Here is a 19906-nt window from a genome sequence, read left to right as displayed (position 1 = left end):
ATTACTTTGTAAAACTGGAAAGCAAGGGGCTGAAGGATATATTAGAAGAGTTCTCCAGGAAAACCCTTTCTGTGGGGGTTAGATCTTCCAGATGTCATTGCCTTAGCTATCAAACTTCTCAAACTTGGTTGAGCCAGTTAAGGTTCATAATTGGTATAATTTGCCTTTAACCATTAGATTGAATTTTTGTTTTATTATTTTTATTTGTGTGTGTATGACCATATGTATGGTATGTGTGAATATTGGGAAGCTGGGTTCTTTCTTTGAGAAAGAATCTCTCAGGGAACCTGGAATTAGACTAGAACATACTATATTGAGTAAAGTAAATTAAACCCAAAAAGGCAATGGTCGTGTGTCTTTTTTGAGGATTAGAATTTTATGCAATCCCCTTTTCTTGTCTTGAATGTATGAGTTTTTTCATTGAGTCTGTTCATGATTGTTTTTAATAACATTTTAGTTTTTAAATGTTTTTCTGCATATGAGTGTTTTGCATAAACGTATATAAGTGTGTTGTGTGCGTATGTGCTTGGTGCCCTCAGAGGACATCAGAGGGCATCGGCTATCCTGGACCTGGAGTTAGGGATGGCTGTAGGCTTCCATGTGGGTGCTGCAGATCAAAGCTGGCTTCCCTGAAAGAACAACAACAGCTCTCAAGCTCGGAGCCATCTCTCCAGCTCCTACCCCTTATGTTTAAAATCATGAAAACGTGTTGAGGGGAAAGAGCACAGGTTCTAGGAGTGCTTACGTGTGTCTCAGATGACCAGCACCAGTGGTGGAATTAAAAGAGAAACTCTTGGGAATGAGCCTGTGATAGGCAGATTATAAAGTGGTCTTTGTAATGCTTTAGATGTACAATAAGCATCTTACAGTGCTACCAAGATGCTGACCTGACTAGATGTGTATGTGTGGCAAGCAGAAATTAAAATTTGCTGCTTTATGTTCCCCTGACTTCACACCTCTCTTCTCTCTGTATGTACAGCCAAGATCAACTCCTATATTTTCAAGTCTTTTTGTTTGGGGAGGAGATTGGGGATGATACAGGGTCTGCTGTAGTCCAGGCTAACCTTGAGCTCCAGGGTAGCCCAGCATGACCTTGAACCATTGATTCTCCTGCCTTCACTTCCCATGTTTTAGAGTAACAGACATGTGGCACCAGGTTTTTCAGCTCTTATTCTTGTGCCCTTAGTTCTCCACATATCAGCAAGGGTAATCTTTTTAAAAACTAAAATGAAATTATGGCACTTTTCCGTGATGTGCATTGCCTTTTGTGACCCTGCCTCTGCCTACCTTTCAGTCTCACTTCATGCTGCTTTTCATGGTATTCGCAAGGCTCATCTTCAGCAGCCTGCTTTGGTCCTCAGAGCATGCCAGTTCGTCCATGTTGTAGACTGTGTGCTGTATTCCTGGTGTCTGAATGCTCTGCCTTCAGATGTCACATCTTCAGAGAAGTCACTCTTGACAGTCTGTTAAGCTAATCAATCCATCTCCTGTTCTTTATCTCATCATCACCCTTTTTATTGCACTAGGGGCTTTAGCTGTTTACCATGTAAAACAGCATCTGAATCAGTTATTATAGTTTGGTTCTTAAACATTGAAAGCTTGGTTGCTAACTTGTGGTACTGTTGAGCAATAGTAGAATATTTAAGAGGTGTGATCTGGTAGAAACAAGTTAGATCATTTGGGGCATGCCCTTTAAAGGGGATTTTGGAAGCCCCAGCCCTCTCCTTTCTGTCTTTGCTTTCTGAGATGGAAGTCTTTGGTTCACTACACTTTCTCTGCTGTGGTTCCCTGCCATAGGCCCAAAGCAATACATCACTGAACAACCTGGTAACCCAATGTTGATTCTCCACACATGGCATGTGCATGCCTACAGTCTCACATCATGTGTGCACAAGCATGTATACACATACACATACTATTATGTGACAATATTAAAGTTAAATACATGCCCATATAGACATGGTGGCCCTGCAGTCAAGTGGCTTCTGGCATACTACCCCTGAGAAAACCCATATTGAACAACTATACACTCAGTAAGTTTCCAAATTGTGATGGGGGTTACAAAAGGAGAGTAGCAGACGCTATTTAGGAGCCCAGAGGAAAAGAAGAGCTAGCTGGATAAGTAGGAAAGTTCATAGCAAAAGTGGAAGACAAAGAAGAGCATTTCCAGCACAGAGGGAAAGCAGTGACGTTTTGACTAGTTGAGCTGAGCTGAGACACAGGGCTCAGGGAAGTGGGCAGAGAGGCAGAGGTCTGAACTGCTGCTGAGCAAAGCTGTTACAGAATGTGGAGGAAGCACTGAGGAAGGAGCTGTAACCCTTGGTTGCCTAACAACACAGTCTGCCTGAGCCTCCCTACAAGCTCAGTGTTTGCTGTGAGTTTGCAGCCTCTTTTATTCCTAAATCTTGGTGCCCTGGCCAAAGGCAACTGTGTGCCATTAGCATCCATCACCACCAACTTCTGGAAGAATGTGGCCTCCACCTTGATAGCCTTAATGTAATAAATGAATGTTCTAAGGAAAGTGAGGGCTGCTGCATCAAAGCAGTCAAGTTATATTGATTACTCCAAAAACCACAGGTTTCCCCATAGCATAGTTGTTGAATTATGCACTGCTGGAATCCTATTTATAAGTCTGTTACCAGTTGTTGGATAAGATTCCTTCACTTACAGAAAGCCTTTCCAAGGAGGTCCTTAATGCAAATGGCAGTCTCTGCTTCTTACTGATGTTAGGAGGAACATTTCTTTAAGCATCGCCAGTATAAATTAACATGAAAACAAAGTAATCCTTTAGCCTATTCTCATCCTCTGTGTGAAGATAGTCCAGTGTAACTAATACCCATTATTACCAGCTTGTAGGTGCCCTAGGAAATTTTCACATTTGGTCACAGCTCTGTAGAATCTACTAGAAGATAATGCCCTTGGATCACTGTCATGTCTCATTGCTGTTGTATTCTCTGATGGATGAGTCTCCCTCTAAGAGGGTGCACTCTGCTTACTGTCTGTTTACAGTCACTAAAGAATGGGAGCTGGTGTCTTGAACACTAAGGGTATTGCATTTCTTTCCTCCACTGGAATTCTAAGGAGTATACTGAGCCCTACCTGTTCCATTTGTCTTAGATTCTTCTTAATCCTTTGAAGACTCTGGGAATCAGGATGGCTGCAAATAAACCCAAAGGTCAGAATTCTTTGGCCTTACACAAAGTCATCATGGTGGGCAGTGGTGGTGTGGGCAAGTCTGCCCTGACTCTGCAGTTCATGTATGATGAGGTAAGTGCCACCTTCACTTGAATAACCAAGGTTGGGCTTGGAGAGGGGAGTCCTCTAGCTTAGTTTTAGTATTACTTGGTTAGATTCTTTATGTCCTTGAAAGCTCCTAATATTTTTCCACTTTTAAGTTTAGAGCCAATAGCTGTACCTACTTAACTTTACAATCTAAAATTCAAGAACCAGTCTCTAAACCCCATATTTTCAAAACAAAATAAAACAGAAGACTGCCTCATTTTTTGAGTAATCTAACTTTAATGTTTTAAAATATTATAATGACAATTCCCTCCTTGAATTTCTAGTAGGTAGAGAACATCATTGAGACCTGAAATTAATATCATGAAGTGTTTCACCATGGGACTGCACCCACCATTAAACAGATACAGGCCCAGACCCCGTCACTAACACTTGTGATTATTATTCAGGTTACAGATTTGTGTGTATATATACCAGTTGGTTTTCTTTCCCCAATAATTATCAAGTCTAATTGTAACTGATAACAAAGTTAGAAATTATAAACATATTTGATCATTTATTCTCAACTCCTCCTCTCAATAGAATCCTTGTTTATGGTTGCAGCATAATTTCTTTCTCAGTCCTTGTAACAATCCTGGATGGTAAGTAGTTGTGTCCCCATTTTAGAAGAAAAAAGAGAATCTCAGAGAGGCTCCCCACCTTGCCGAAGAAGAATCATCTCTGGTGAATGACCAACTGTTAAACTTGGCGGTCTAACAACAACAAATGCAATTTTTAACACCTCAAGTGCTAGCATATCCATGCTTTCACATACATCCCACACCCTCAAATCTATGAATTGTCCTAATTGATGATAACTAAAAAGTTGGGAGGGGGCTGAAGCAGTACTGATTTACTTGTTCATTTGCATTTTCTATACTGTTCATTTGATTCTAGTCTTCTCTTAAACTAATCTTTATATTAGTCCTTCCCTCCCCCTTTTTGGGTGAAGATTTGAGGCAGAGTCCTATGTCTAATCCATACTGGCTTGAAACTCAAGGCAGTTTATCTGCCTTAGCTTCTCACCTGCTAAGATTACAGGCCTGAACCACCATGCCTGTCATTAGTCCCTTTCCTGACAGCAAGGAAACCAAAAATAAGAACATGTTTTAACTTTTTTAAAATAGTTAAGAGACTTCATTCTAATAGCTATAATCAGTGCTTGTCAAAGTGACAACTGAAAACAAGTATACAAAACAGTGATTACTAATTATGTACTAAAAGCAATGAAATGCTCCATAACACCAAACAAACCAGTTCTGAGGTTTCCCCAAGACAAATTGAACAGCTCCAGCTTTTTTAGTGTTTATCAGAACACAAAAGACAAAAACAGAGGTCATCTTTAGGTGGCAGGTCAGACCCTTGCAAGCTGAGGGAGGCAGCCACTTCACATGTGGAGATGGGCATGCTCAAGGATGTGGGGCTGGAGTGAGCCTACCCTGCCAGCTTGCACCAGCTCCTAATCTGCCACCAGCATGTTCAAGTGGGCCCAAGTACAAGGTGGAAATGTGGGTTGCCTTCTAGCCAAGCCTCTCTCTTTCCAAGGACAAGGCTAGGCCCTGAACCCCCAAGGCTACCAGCCTGCCCCAAGGTGACTATAAGTACAAGCAAGGTATAGAATACAGGTGATCAAAAGCAGTCAGATCACAGGGTCTTCACTGTGGTCATGCAACTGATGATGGTTTGTTTGCACATCATAACAGCCAATCCAGTGAGTTAGTGTTTAGGCTGTTACTGCAAAAATTTACCCCAGGCATATTCACACTTCTGTGTGGTGAAGTGTTCTTATCTTATATTTGTTTTAAATGCACTGGGTTTGGGTTGAAAAACCAACCACCAAAATGAATCCTGACACTAGTCTACAGCCTGCTGGCTCCATCAATTAAGTGCCTGACACTCAAATCCATCCTCGCTACTAACAGAGAATTGGTTCTCTTTTCAGAAGGAAAAGGCTAAGTAATATTGCATAAGAGTACCAGAAACCTTCTGGGTAGAAACAGAAACTGTTTACATTAAATAAACCTGAAGATAGGCTGTATGTGCATGTGACCAACCCATGAAGACAGCTCTGGCACTCAACACCATAGAGTCATGCTTGCCACAGGAGAAGAAAACTGAGGCAGAGAAGTAAGATGGGGAAAGATCAAGTTCACTTCTGGTTCCAGACCTGAGTAGACAGCCAGTCTAATCCTCTATAGAGTCATCCCCACTCGTGGGGCAAATGACCTGAATATACCAATTCTGTGACATAGAGAGTGCAGTCCCAGCTTGTGTGTGATTTCAGCTGCACTCATGGGCACTGGGGAGGTCCAGTTAGTGTCTGTATGCTTGTTGGCAAACACTACAATAGCATCACATAGCTCATCCTCAGCCCGCTTCCGGATGACTCCTCAGGAACCTTGTTCATACACTATAAAGATCAAGCAGTGGGTGTTCTGGAAGTAGCACCACAGTGGTGACTGATCTTGTCCTGGCTACCCACACCCCACATGGTGAAGCTGATGTCCTTGTACTCAGCAATCACCATGCTGAAACCAGTGGTAGGAATAGTGATTATTGCACCAAGCTTCAGTTGAATAGAATTCTTGTCTTACCGTCCAGGCCCATTGTGAGAATGTGCGTTGCTTTTCTTGTTCTTTATCCCCACAAAAAACGTCCTTGACAAGGTTTACATGATATTTACTATGCTAGTATACAGAAAATACCTCAGCAAAGACTGCTCAGAACCAGGCACTGGATCACTCCCACAAGATGGTGGGGTTCACAGTATTTTAACTTGTAGTAAATGGTTAAGCACAATGTTAGGAAAAAAAGGTAGAATGTTGGATAATTTTACAGTTAATAAAACATGTTTTATAAGCAACCCCAAAAATTCTACCAGGGAACTCCTACAGCTGATAAACATCTTTAAGGAAGTAGATGGATGTAAGATTAACTGTCCAGGTTTCTGGGTTTTCTCATTATTCACAACGCCCCCAAACAGCAGGAACCAGTTTAGAATGAACAATGCCCAAATTCCCAAATATTGTTTATAAATGTTTGTTTTCATTTAGATGGGGTTGGTTACAAATGGTTAATGATCACAACTAATCTCTTTTCTGGAGAATGGTATCCACACTGAATTGATTTGTCTCATTTTAGAGAAAGACAGTGATTCTTATCTCAGTATTGGTTTGTTAATTATCTCAAAATTCTGATACCAAAATCATGTTATTTGGAGTCATCTGGAGTGGGATTCTAAATCTGACAAAAAGTATATGTGTAATGTTTTTTGTATGTATTCTGCTTTTATAAAGAAAATGAACTAATTTCAAGCTGTAAATAGCCTAGAAGTAAGACTTGAACCAAGTCTTTTTACAAATAAAGTAGTTGATGAGTTATCTAAAATGAAAATCGATACAGTTTTTACCATTTGTGAAAAACAGGTAAAGAGTAGTGATTTCTTAAAGATTTTTTAAAGTAAAAATAATAATTAAAAAATGGATGTGTTTTTTCATATTTTCTAGTTTGTAGAGGACTATGAACCTACCAAAGCAGACAGCTACAGGAAGAAGGTAGTGCTGGATGGGGAGGAGGTACAGATTGACATCTTAGATACAGCTGGGCAAGAGGACTACGCTGCAATTAGAGACAACTACTTCCGAAGTGGGGAGGGGTTCCTCTGCGTCTTCTCTATCACAGAGATGGAATCCTTTGCAGCCACAGCTGACTTCAGGTATGGCAGAGCCTAATCTCATGTTGTACATATAACTGTTCTTTCCAGAAACAGATGGATAAGTAGAGCTTTTCGCTTATTAATCTTTTAGTGTTTTGAATACTGTGTCTTTCCACTTTGATATCAGTGTGTGACTCTGGCCACTGTGGATATCATAACATACTCAGTTCTTACAGCTGCCCTAATGCTGGACACATTGTAGTATCAAGTACCCAGAGACCACTTTCTCTTTTAAGAGTACAGCATTACTGTTGCTGTGATAGTACAGGGATCACAATGACACTCCCCATATTTTGTAGTAGTTACTAATTTCGCAGCACCTGTGTCATAGTTAAAGACACATTGCCATTCTCCTTACAATATAGATATGTAGAATTTTTAAAATATAAATAATCTTATAGACTTACATATTTTATAAAATGAGAATAATAATCACTGTAGATTAGCACACTTGATTGTGTTCTACAGTGTATTTTCTTTACTTTGTACCTAATCAGAATATGTCATACATTTGACTTAGAGGAAATGACATCACTCTATCTTGGAAACATTGGCATGAATAGTCTCTGGAGTAGTCTTGAAAGTACTGTGTGCATCATCAAAGATGCTCTTTCCTTCTATATTTTTATGTCTGTGATAAGAATTTCATTGTGCAAGACACAAAAGAAGCATGTAATATATCCTCTAATCTAGATTTGCACAGCCTAGTTGTATGTATAAGGCATGAAGCAAAACCTGATGTAGGGTAAAGTAGGAAACATGGGTAGTGATCATTATAGAAGATCTGAAAAAGGGAGGGATTGGATTGGGAAAACTTCACAAAAAAAGATGAGCCTATGAGAAATGATAAGCCTTAAAGGAAACAATGAGAGCAGTCTTCCCCCTACAAGGATATGTAATTGAGAAAATGCACAAGATTTATAGGATTAAATTTGTTGGTTCCTGTAAAGGAATTTCATATGTGATATTGTATAGGTGATTACAGATCCTGGAAACTTATCAACTACGTATTGATGTATGCCCATCCATTCCTCCAGAAAACACAAAAGGGTTTATTATATAGTAGGCCCTGTTGTAGGTAATGGAATAATTTATTTTCACCATTATCATTGACTACTCTAGGAAATTAGGATGATTCATTGCTCTTCTGTGTACCTCCAGTGTGTTGCCTTTTCCATAAGGAAAAATGGGCCTAGTAACTCAGCAACAGCAGGAAAATCCATTTAGACAGTCTGACTGGTCCCGGAAGGGCTTCACGTGATCTAACCTGCAAGTGTAGCCCAGGTGCTACTTCCTAAATATCTTCAGCCTCCACCCTTCCTGCTCATCTCTTACCAAGGCAGGCCATTGCTTTCTGTCTCCTCACACAATATGCTTGTACAGTCCTAGTGTCACACTTACCATGTCACACTGTTTTTAATATGTGTGGGTGGTTTGCCTGCATGTGTAACTATGCATCTTGGAGGCCAGAAGAGAGAGTGGGCTCCCCTAGAACTCAAGTTACAGTTGTTAGCTGCCAGGTGGGTGGGAATAGAACCCTGGTCCTCTAGAAGAAGAGCAAGTGCTCTGACCCTCCGAGCCCTGTCTCCAGCTTCACACTTACTACACTCTTGTACTGAACTTGACTTAGATATTTTTCTTTACCAGGTAAAAAGTCTTGAGAGCAGAGCCCATTTTTTTCCCACCTGCAGCAGTTACAGTCATAACAGTATGACACATAGTATTACATGGTAATACCATACTGGACTTGAGAACTGTGAACGCTGAACTTTTTGGAGCTCCCTTTCCTTATGTCAGAAATGAAATTGGGCCAGATTTTAAAGGGACTTTCATATTTGAAAAATAATTTTAGCAATGTCTGTATTAAAATAGATACAGCCTTAAGCAAAATATGTGTGAAGGTTACAGACCTAACAATATCTTTCTGTGTGAAAGGAAAGTAGTTAATAAAAAGAACCTGTTAATGCTTAAGAAAAATCATCTTCTTGGGCATGGAGTAATGACTCTGTGGTTAAGAGCCCTTGTTGCTCTTGTAGAGTACCCAAGTTTAGTTCCCAGAACCCACATGATGACTTACAGTCATTCCTAACTCCAGTTCTAAGGAATCCAGTACCCTCTTCGGACCTCCACAGCTACCACACATGCATATAGTATACAGACATACATGCAGACAAAACATCCATACATAAAATAAATAAAGGTAACGTAAGAAAAATCATCATCCTGCCCCTGGCCCAGTGAGTCCAGCTCTTCATGTTCTGATCAGTTTGGTCACTGTAGTTTCAGAATGGGTCTTCCTGCAGAACCTGACTAAGTGGCATCCTGTGGGTGCTGAAAACTGAACTTGGGTCCTCTGCAAGAGCAACAATTGCTCTTGACTGCTGAGTCATTGCTCCAGCCCCCGTTTTGTTATTTTTAATGTATGGGCATTGTGTTAATATTTCTTTCTTGCTTTTACTTACCTAGGGAGCAGATTTTAAGAGTAAAAGAAGATGAGAATGTTCCATTTCTCCTGGTTGGTAACAAATCAGATTTGGAAGATAAAAGGCAGGTTTCTGTAGAAGAGGCAAAAAACAGAGCTGACCAGTGGAATGTTAACTACGTGGAGACATCTGCTAAAACACGAGCCAATGTTGACAAGGTAAAATGTGGCTCTCATTGTTATTGCATCATGGATAAGTTGTTGATTGGTCCTGTTTTTTTTTTTCTTTTTGAGTTTACTTTTATTTATTGGGGGGAAGGGTACCATAGCACACCTGTGGAAATCAGAAGGTAGCTCACAGAAATCTGTTCTCTCCTCCCACTAGGAATTGAACTTAGTTACTCAGGCTTGGTGACAAGTACCTTTATCCACTAAGCCATTTCACCAGCATTGACAGAGACAGATCTTTACCATCCCTGAATGCTTAAGTAAGACATGTTAGAAATATTATATTTCACCTTATCTTTGACTTTCTCAGATGCAAGACCCTACAGCTAAATGAGCTCTTTTTTTTTTTTAATCAGCAACAGCATTCCCCCATCCCACTTAGTGCCCTATTTTTAATGGGATTGCATAGTGTAAAAGAAATTCTCAAGACCATAACATGCCAGCACTGTATGTGCTTGCCCATACTGCTACCTTCTCTGAATGGGAGCTACCTTCTGGATGGAGAAACTCCTCATTAAGATTGTTCCAAAGTCTTCATTACTAATGTGATTGTTTACACTCAGCCTTTGTTTTGCTGAGTGCAAAGAGAAATCCTCTACATCCCCCTTATCTTCCCACACTGTGTATAGTGACCCTTCTTGGGAACTGTGTGGAACCCTTTCCAGGACTGGGGGAGACTGTCTTCAGGGCACAGTTGGCTCTGGCTCTTGGAGACTCCCAGTAGGATGCTCTCCAGTCTCTGTGTACTGGGACTATTCAGAGGAGCCTCTTAAACCCATAATTAGTCCTAACAAGTGCATATCCTTAAGGCTCACCACTAGATATTTTTCTGGAACATTTGCTCTGGAACAGGGCCTGAAAGGAAAAATTGAACACTGTTGTAACATATGCATATCTTCCTAATTGTCTTAAGGAGTTTGTGAAGTGACTGGGATTAAGGGGAAAGGAAAGGGGAAAGAGAGGCAAATAGTAGCAGCCCACAGAGATGAACTGTGCTGTCCCCACCATGTGGTAGTCATCTGCTGACCTCAGAGGACATGAAGGCAGAATCAGAGCTCTCCCGGGATAGTGAGAAGACAGCCATCAATCTCGCAAGACTGCAGTCCAGGTGCATTACAAGAAAAAAATGTAGATGATTTCAGCCTTAAAAGGATATATATAGTCTTACCTGTAAAAAGGGAATACTGTTGAAAAATATAATTTGATTTTTTTTTAGTCCATCTCATTGGGAAAAAAATGAAAATATATTCTTGGCAAGAATATAGAAAAGGCCTCATTTATGGAAGGGCCAGTGTGCTGATTGTCTATCAAAATTATGACTCACCACTTACAATTCTAAAAGTATATTTATCCTAGAATGAACAAGGAAAAGTGGCACAAAGTCCCACTTCTAACCAAGAAGCTATTTGTAATTTATGGTGACTAGGAGAGAGAAAGTCAGTTTTCTCCAATGGACCATCACTGGGTATATCAACCTACACTGCAGGGCAGGTCCCGTGCTCAGGTGTACTTGGCCAATACAAAAGGGACTCCATGTTTTTTGTATGTTTTTTTTTGTTTTATATTATTTTGTTTTGGTATTTTTTGTCTGGGGGGGTTGTATGTTTGTTTTGATTTGTTTTTGTCTTTTGAGAGAGAGAAAAAAATAAAGTTGGATGGGTAGGAAGATGGGGAAGATTCAAAGGAGTTAGAGATGAGAAAGAATATGATCAAAATATATTGTATGAAAGAATTTAAAGCCAATAAATATAAAAGTATTAAAATACAAACTTAAAATGTATTTTAGGGAAAAATAATATACATATGTAAATACATTTACAATGGTAGTCATTGAAACAATATTTATAGATGCAAAAGACTAGACTACATGTGTCCAGTTATAGATTAGTTTTAAGTCATGATGAATCTTTATAATGAACCAAACCATTAAAAGGAAAAAGTGCTTTTAACCACTGAGCCATCTCCTACCCAGCACCCACAAGTTTCCTTACTACAAACAGTACTGCACTGAACTTCCTGTGGGTGCTCAGAAAAAAAGCAAGGATTCTTTTTAAACTGTGATGTCAAAGTGCCCACCATAACAGTGTCCTTGTGTTCCTTCATCTTTATAAGAAATCATTTTCATATGGCCTTGCCAGCTCAATTGAAACAGCCTTTAGAAATTGCAAAAAAAAAAAAAAAAAAGGTGAACCCAGACTGCTCATGCCTTGATTGATTCATTGGCCAACTGTCAATCTTCTGCCAAGTCTGAAGTCCTTTTTTTCCACCTATCTAACAGCTTTCATACCTTTTGATTTGTATCTGCTTTATAGTAATAACATTAATCCTTTGTCTACTGTTATTTGTTGTCATTATTGTCTCCTAATCTGCAGCATGTGTTCACTCAAAGTACTTTAACCATGAAAACTGTGGGAGATTATGCTGTCAGAATTTGGGTGTTTTATTTTGTGACTTATGACGTAGAGTCTTCAACCATGCTAAGCAGATGTGCATGCCCTGCTCCTCCCACACAGGTGCCATTCACCATCCATCTGTACCTTGCAGTTCCCAGTTGGTTTCCCTTGAGAGAAAGACATGTTAGGAAAAGCATATTAGGCATTATAGTCATTGTCGTTTGAGGTGTATGTGTGAGTACACATGTGACATGTTATCCTTTATATTTCTTGTTTGTTTTAAGTCTTATTGAGCTTTTTTTTTTTAATTCTGTAAGTAGTAACTGAATTTCTGGAGAAAATTTAAGCATTTGTGAAGCTTGGGCAAGAAATTGATGAATTAGGGCAGTAAGACTCTTAAAACCAACAGAATGTTAGACTATGGACTGTGAGAGTTAGCCTCCCCTCTCACACTTAGATTATTATGCTTTCCTAGGCCTTCCTTTGTTAGAGAACAGAAGATTTGTAGTTGAAATTTAACGTCTCAGTTATTTCACTAGCAATTTTTAGTTACCGTGCTGATTTTTTCATTATAAACATTATTACTAGCAGAGTATGTTTGTTGATCACAAAGTAGTGCTCAAAATACATATTTATATGGTCTAGAGAGATGGGTCAGCTGTCAAAAGCACTGGCTGCTCTGACAGAGGACCCAGGTTCAGTGCCCAGCACACATTTGACAGCTCACAACAACCTGGAACACCATTTCCAGGGGATCTGCTGCCTTCTGGCCACATCAGGCACAAGGCACACCATTGTTGCACCTACATATATTAAGGCAAAACACTAATACACATAAAATATAAATAGTCTTTCAAAAGTACTTCATGCAATCATCTGAGTTTTATCTTGAGTCCTATCACTACTGTATAGCAGTCTTCATTGGAATCTTGAGAACTACAGCAAGTAGATGGGATTTGTTATAAGAAGACTTTAGCAAGAGGGATATGTAATTTAGAAAAATTGCTGTTTTTTTCTCAAGCTCCTTGGAGACTCCAGCTTGCTTGTGTGCTTTCCTCTGCCTGCCCTCACCAACAAGCCCTCTTAGAGGCAGGGCAGTACATGCCAGCCTGTGAGTAGCCCTGGGCCCATCTCCTGAAGGAACTCTTAAATGTGATCCTTTCATCCCCAAGCTTTGCTGCTGTGACCCAGAAGCACTAACTTCATGCTGCTGCTTGTTTTATTTACTCTGCTTTCTTATTTCTAGGTATTTTTTGATTTAATGAGGGAAATTCGAGCCAGAAAGATGGAAGACAGCAAAGAAAAGAATGGAAAAAAGAAGAGGAAAAGTTTAGCCAAGAGAATCAGAGAAAGATGCTGCATTTTATAATCAAAGCCCAAACTCCTTTCTTATCCTGACCATACTAATAAATGTAATTTATAAGCATTGCCATTGAAGGCTCAATTGACTGAAATTACTCTAACATTTGGAAATTGTTATGTATCACTAAAAGCATGAATTGGAACTGCACTGGAAGTCAAATTCACTTAAAAAAGAAATTGTGTGGCTTCACAAGAAGCAGAGCTCAACTTATTTCATAATTGCCTACATTTATCACAGTCCTGAATGTAGCGTGTAAGCTTGTTTTTTGGGGGGGGAGGGGGGATCTTTCTTGAACTGTTAATCAAGAGATGAGATGGGGTGGGGGTGGGAGGAACGGCCACTTCCTCTGGTGTTTATTATAAAGCTTAAATTTTATATTATTTTAAAATGTCTTGGTCTTCTACTGCCTTGAAAAAAATGACAATTGTGAACATGTTAACTGTACCACTTTTTAAACTGTTGTTATGCAAATCTAGAGGAAGAAGTTACTGGCATGGTTGTTGCATATAGTAAAACTGAGAGTAATTCATCTGTGAATCTGCATATTAATTACCTGGTAATTAACTTAGAAAAATGGTGTGAACTTATACATGGACATTTTTGAATATGCCTTAATTTAGAAACTGAAAATAATCCAGTTACATCATTCTGGGTGTGTTCTCACTAATACTTGGGGCCACTCACTGCCCACATGACTGGTAATAAGGTTTTTATCTTGCCAGGCAGTGTAAAGCTACAAGGAAGATTCCTGAGAAATATGTGTCTGCAAGGAGTCTGACCAAATTAAAGATGTGTGCCATACTCTGGTTCTTAGAGTTCCAGAGCTCCTTCATTGGTTTTAATGAACTATAAGGTAGTTAAAGATGAAGGGCCAGCATATATTTATACGATGATTTTAGATTATGGGCGTGAGTACCAATTAAGTTTGAGTGAATGCTCATTTTATGTAGGATGCTGGTCCCCAGTAATCACTTTCTGCAAGTGATGCGCTTTTAAGTGTTTAATCTCCTGGGAGCAGGGCATAAGGAAGACCATCAGGAGAGCTAATGTGGTTTGCACTAGGACACTTGAGGAAAGATGCTTGCCACCTGTCAGTTCCAAATATGTACTCATGAGGGTACAGTTTGGGCATTAGGAGGAGTCTTTGTAGTCTCTTTATGTTCATAATGAGTACTGTACCTGTATTTCCTAAGGTTAACATGAAGCAGTTGAACATGTTTGGCACACATTGACCAAATGTCAGGCTGTGATGTTTCTGCTGCAAGAATTCAAGCATGCTATTAGGAGCGTAATTTCAATGGGAAGTAAACCACTATTAGATTTTTCTTTTCCTCTATGTGGCTAAGACACTTGATTAAACAGTTTTTCTTGATGCAGTCCTAATCTCATCAGGTCAAAGCAATGCTCAGGCATTCCAGGAAACAAGTGTGTACATGAAGTTATGAGAGACAGGCATTCAGGAACTCTGCTGTCTAGATACTACATCCAGCATATCATAAATATTTGTTCTTAAAGGGTTTGTTTTAATATTTTCACAGACTAGGCCATGTGCAAAATTAGAGTTCCCTGTGTAACCCCAGCCAGCAGGCCCAGCATGGCTGCGTGCATTCATTGCAGTCTGTTGAACCAGGGTCCTAACCACTAACATTGCAATTTGCTTTGAGACCTTCCCCTCTCCTGGGTACCAGGTGCTATGAAGCCAGCTGACAGAGATGCATCACATGTCTTAGGCTGATGCCACTACCCGGTTCATTTATTTGCAATTTGAGCCATTTAAAGACCAATAAACTTCCTTTTTTAAAAATGTTTGTGGTGTTAATTGATGTTTACAGTGTGGTATTTTTACTTTACCCCCTGGGACATCTTGATCAGAGATGAAAACTGCTGAGTCTTTTGCGTATCAGTTTGGGGACCTTCCTGTAATGGCAGACTTCTCAAATTATGGTGGAGCTGGTTTAAGTCACTGCTCAGGATGGGAGAATCCTTTGCACAGTTGTTGGCAGATGGGTTCTGCACTGTCATAAAAATCTCTGCTGTCTTTGCCTTCAGATGCTTCTAAGCTCCAGAATGGACAGATGGCAGATTTGTATTTGTTTTCCAATCAGAACATTCCAAAGGCAGTTTTGCTTCAAAAGGTAGGCAGGAGTGACTGACCACCCTGTTACCTTTCACATTAACTGTTGAGTAGCCTGAGTTATAGGAGCACATCCTTTCAAATGCAGTTTATTAACTACCTTAACTCATGAGCAGTGATGGAAGGAGTGCATTTATTTGTATTAGAGCTGGGACAATTCAACGAAACACCGTGAAACATGATGCTGAGTGCTGTGAACCCATCAGGTTAGGGTTCTAGACTAAATCAGAATGTTAGGCCTCATTTTTAACTTAGTTGCCTTAGTGAACCTGAAGTGTGAACTATCAAAGCATTCTCTAAAATTCCCAGACAAGTGTTAGAAATTACAAGGCTCTTTTTGCAATTTTGCAAATTCCTTTAGGAGTCAAGAACATGTCAGTAGTGCATGCCCTCAATTTTCAGTAGTTTTTTTGGTTTTTTCCTCTTCTGGCTATTGCTGGGAATATGGCAGTGAAAGGAAGACAGGCTAGGGATAATCACGGTTGCTCCTAAAGGAAATGGCCAACACACCCATGCACAAGGAGAGGATGTGAAGCTAAAAGATTAAGATTAAACATAGTTCTTGATGTTATTGCTAAGCCTTTTAATAAGAGCAAGCATTTACCTTCAGGGAAAACACTAGCCTTGTAAATTTAACTAAACTGCAGGAAATAAGTGCCCTTGTTAGCCTTTATTTTTGCACATGAGGAATCTGGGGCATAGGAAAGGATGACCATAAACATTTGACTCTTCTGCCTCACAAGTGCTAGGGTTGTAAGCATGTACCAAATTATAGGATGTTGGAGATCAAATCCAAGAACTCACACATACTATGCAAGCACTCTGCCACTGATCAGTAAAGCCCCAGGCTCCCAGTTCATACTCTAGAAACAGAGTGGAGCTGAGAACATACATAAAATAATTTATTTCAAGTTCACTAAGGTGGGAATCACCCAAGACTTCCCAGCATTCACGGGCTGTCTTTAGAAAGCTGGCAGATGGTGCTGTACAAACAAAAGCTCCTGCTTGCATCCTGGTTACTATCCCTCTGGGAGGGAAACTGGAGCTCAGCCTGGAGTCAGACCTGAGCTTTTAGTTCCCACTTCAGTAAAGAAACTGCACGGAGCCTTCATCCCACAATAACTTACTGCAAAACCATTAGTCCTAAGCTCCAGGAGCTCTGCACACAGCTGTTGTAAAAGCATAAGCAGGAGGTGGGGGAGGGGTTTGTAGTTATCTCTCAGTACTGAGGTGTCTGCCTAGGCATGATGCAAAGGGTTTAACTTTCTGTTTGGGTATGTATTTTGTTTGTGCTGCTGGGAATCACACCCAGGACCGTATGCATGCAGGACAAGCACTCTACCTAGTGAGTGATCTGTATCCCCAAAATCCATTTTTGAGAAGCTTTGAGTCATGCTAACTTCCATGATTAATTTGGTAGGACAGAATCGCTGTTATCAAAAGCCCCAAGGGAAAACACCCAAAGCATTTAAGTGCTTGCAAGTGTCTATACACCCAAGGGCAGGATGTTAGAACAAGCCCAGGAGAGCAGAAGCTTGAACTGAGACAACAGCTGGCAGGTGGACTATTTTTTACAGTGTCCCTGTAATACCATTATTGCCCCCTTAATAAGAGTTTCTGTGTGATCATTTAACAATGATTAAACCATGAAATAACTTGAGTCTATTTTATTTGGCATGTTGACAAAAAAAAAAAAGGAACTAGAATATAGAATACTAGTTGAGGAATCCAGAGCCTCAAGTTGTCTTGCTTCAGTATTCCCTGAATCTAAGCACTAAGAGGACCCTCAGAGACAAGTAAACTGCACAGACCAGGTGGCCTTGTTGCTAGGTCTGGAGGTGCAAAGGGTGGGTGAACAGACCACCAAAGTCTGAAGCAGAAGCAAACTTTATTTAAAAAGGAATCACATGGAGCACAAAAATGTTTACCAGTTAACCAGGCCACAGCCAGAGACCAGGTTTCTGAAGCTGTGCCAATAGGGACTGGTTTCTGGCCTCTTCTTACAGTAAAATCAAGCGCCAGGTGGGGTCAAAGAGCTTTTACAACCTTGAGGTCAGGCTTAAAGTCACATTACATTTTAAAGCTTTACAACTTTTGGTTCTAGGAGGTTAGGATGTTAACTTAGGATGTTTGCAAAAGCCTGTAACTGATACAGCTGCTTTTTGTTGTCCCTGAAAAAATGCAAGGCAGGGAGTAGAGTCACAGAGGAGGACAGTTAAAAATTAAGGGAATACAACACAGAGGGTCCCATAGAAGCAATAGCTAGAAGCTAACCTTTGTCTGCCATACCTGCCTGGCTGGGAGGCGAGAGACAATGGTTAAGTTTACTTCTGTACACAGTAGCTGCCGTACACAGTAGCTGCCAGGATGTCTGCTCTTAAGGAAGAAAGTGGTTGTTAAAGGTTAACATGGCTGCCAGCTTTATTTTTTTTCCAAAGTGTGTTTGGACTTACTATTTTACATTTCTATATTCCTGAACCCTTCATTGTCAACTAGAGAGGCCAGATCAGGAATTAATCCTGTACTATTGGATCCTTCTTGCCTCTTCCATCCCCTTTCCAGTAACTCACGGCAACCAGGAATCCCTGTACTTGCCTAGCAGTCTCAAAGCACTAGGTTCAATCCCTAGCATGGCCAGAGAAACATAACTCTGATGACTGATGTAGAAACGATTGTAGTTAGACTTTCTTTGGGCCACCAGCTCGTGAGTAACAACGCAGAATTTTTTTTTATTGATTATGAAAGTTTGACCTTACCTTAAACTTGTTTCCAACTAGCTCTTAAAATTTTAATTAGCCCATTTATATTAATCTATGTTCTACCACATGGCTCGATACTTTTCCTCAGTAGCATATGTCCAACTTCCTCTGCATCTGGCTGGCAAATTCTCTGCCTCTCAGATTCTTCCCAGAGTTCCTATCTCTGCCCAGAAGCCCCACCTATCCTCTCCTACCTAGCTACTGGCCATTCAGCTCTTTATTAAACCAATCAGAAGGTGCCTTAGGCAAATGAGGTAAAAAAAAAAAAAAAGAGAGACATCACACAGTGTACAAAAAGATTATCCCCACAGAGGGTAGAGTATGAAGACCCTGAAGGAAGGATAGGTCAGAGACACAGCCACTGGTAGTCAAAGTTGATCTCTAACAGGGAGAAAATGATTACCAGAGCCAGGGAAGTATGAGGGAGGGGACAGGGAGAGAATGGTTAGTGGGTACAGGGGTGTAGTTAGGAAGAAGAAACTAGTGTTCTATAGCACAGTGGGGTAACTACAATGAACAACAATCAATTGAACTATTAAGTATTGCACAGAAACAAATGATAAATATGCCACCCAACCTGGAAATTATACCTGGTTACAGGTAATGAAGTATCATGCTGTATCCTTTAAATATATACAAGTACCACACATCAATCTTAAGCTTTAGCTAGGTCTACAGTGGTACACAGCTACTTGAGATGCTCACTCAAGCCCAGGCATTCCTTACTGAGCTGGTGAGAGCCTAGCATATTAAAAAGTCAGGAAAACATATAATACTTAAATATTGAGGAAACAGATCTAAAATAATTTTACTGTGCTGCATACAGTAGATAAGAGAGAAAGAGAGAGAGCAACTGGTTCATATCTCAGTCTCATTAAAGAACTGGATGAAAATGTGAGGAATCTCTAGTGTGAAAATGGAGATTCTCCTTGGCCTCTGATGTGAATGTGTAAATGTTCTCACCTAGTGTGCTCCTACTCACTGAGATACTGGGTGATCCAGCCTCCCAGTGATGTTTTGTTTTGTTTTATGGTAAGGTTGTGTATGCACATGCCCGTGTGCTTGTACATATGTGCTTCTAGGCGTTTGTGCATGTATGTGTGCACACATGTGTGGAAGTAAGAGGTTGGCAGTGGAGGTCTTCCTCAGTTACCTCTTTTTTTAAGGCATTGCTTCTCACTGAACCTGGAGCTCCCTAATTGGGCTAGACTGTCTAAGAGTCATCCTAACTCTGCACCCCCCAGTGATGGTATTACAGATGTGTGCCACCATGTCCAACTTTTACCTTGATGCTAGTGACCTGAATTCATGAGCCAACATCTCACCTTTTCAGTGTTTTTGATAACAAGGAGGCGAGGGGATAGTGTAACCAATGAAAGTGCAGCTGTAGCTCGCCAGCTGTGTCTCCTGAAGGTCAGATGCCCGTTGCAATTAAGCATCCTTAAAGCTGTGGTTAGGTTGTTCCCACTGTATCAGGAAGTAAGGCACCAGGACATTCTCTCACACGTGCATGCTAGCAAAGGGTCCACAGCCTCAGAAGTCCAGATGTCATGGCACTACCACTCGCATTGTGTCCATTCTAGAGGACCATGAGAAGAAACATATAAAGGAGA

At 40.3% G+C, this 19906-nt stretch overlaps 1 protein-coding gene and 1 pseudogene across 3 annotated transcripts in view; one reads left to right on the top strand and one right to left on the bottom strand.

Moving 5' to 3' along the window:
• Positions 1–15204, top strand: part of Rala (RAS like proto-oncogene A) — a 37935-nt gene extending 22731 nt beyond the window's left edge. For all 3 annotated transcript variants that reach the window (XM_021228208.2, XM_005071804.4, XM_021228209.2), the window contains exons 2-5: positions 3118–3267; positions 6786–6994; positions 9461–9635; positions 13284–15204. In XM_021228208.2, coding sequence (XP_021083867.1) covers positions 3154–3267; positions 6786–6994; positions 9461–9635; positions 13284–13406 — 621 coding nt within the window. In that variant the 5' untranslated portion in view covers positions 3118–3153 and the 3' untranslated portion in view covers positions 13407–15204. The remainder of the gene's footprint in view (positions 1–3117; positions 3268–6785; positions 6995–9460; positions 9636–13283) is intronic.
• Positions 5429–6415, bottom strand: LOC110341172 (annotated as a pseudogene).
• Positions 15205–19906: the final 4702 nt, after the last annotated feature.

Source organism: Mesocricetus auratus, unplaced genomic scaffold (genome assembly GCF_017639785.1).
Source record: "Mesocricetus auratus isolate SY011 unplaced genomic scaffold, BCM_Maur_2.0 Super-Scaffold_100013, whole genome shotgun sequence".
Classification (NCBI taxonomy): domain Eukaryota; kingdom Metazoa; phylum Chordata; class Mammalia; order Rodentia; family Cricetidae; genus Mesocricetus; species Mesocricetus auratus.
Note: the sequence above shows the minus strand (reverse complement) of the source record. Positions and strands in the feature narration are given on the sequence as shown.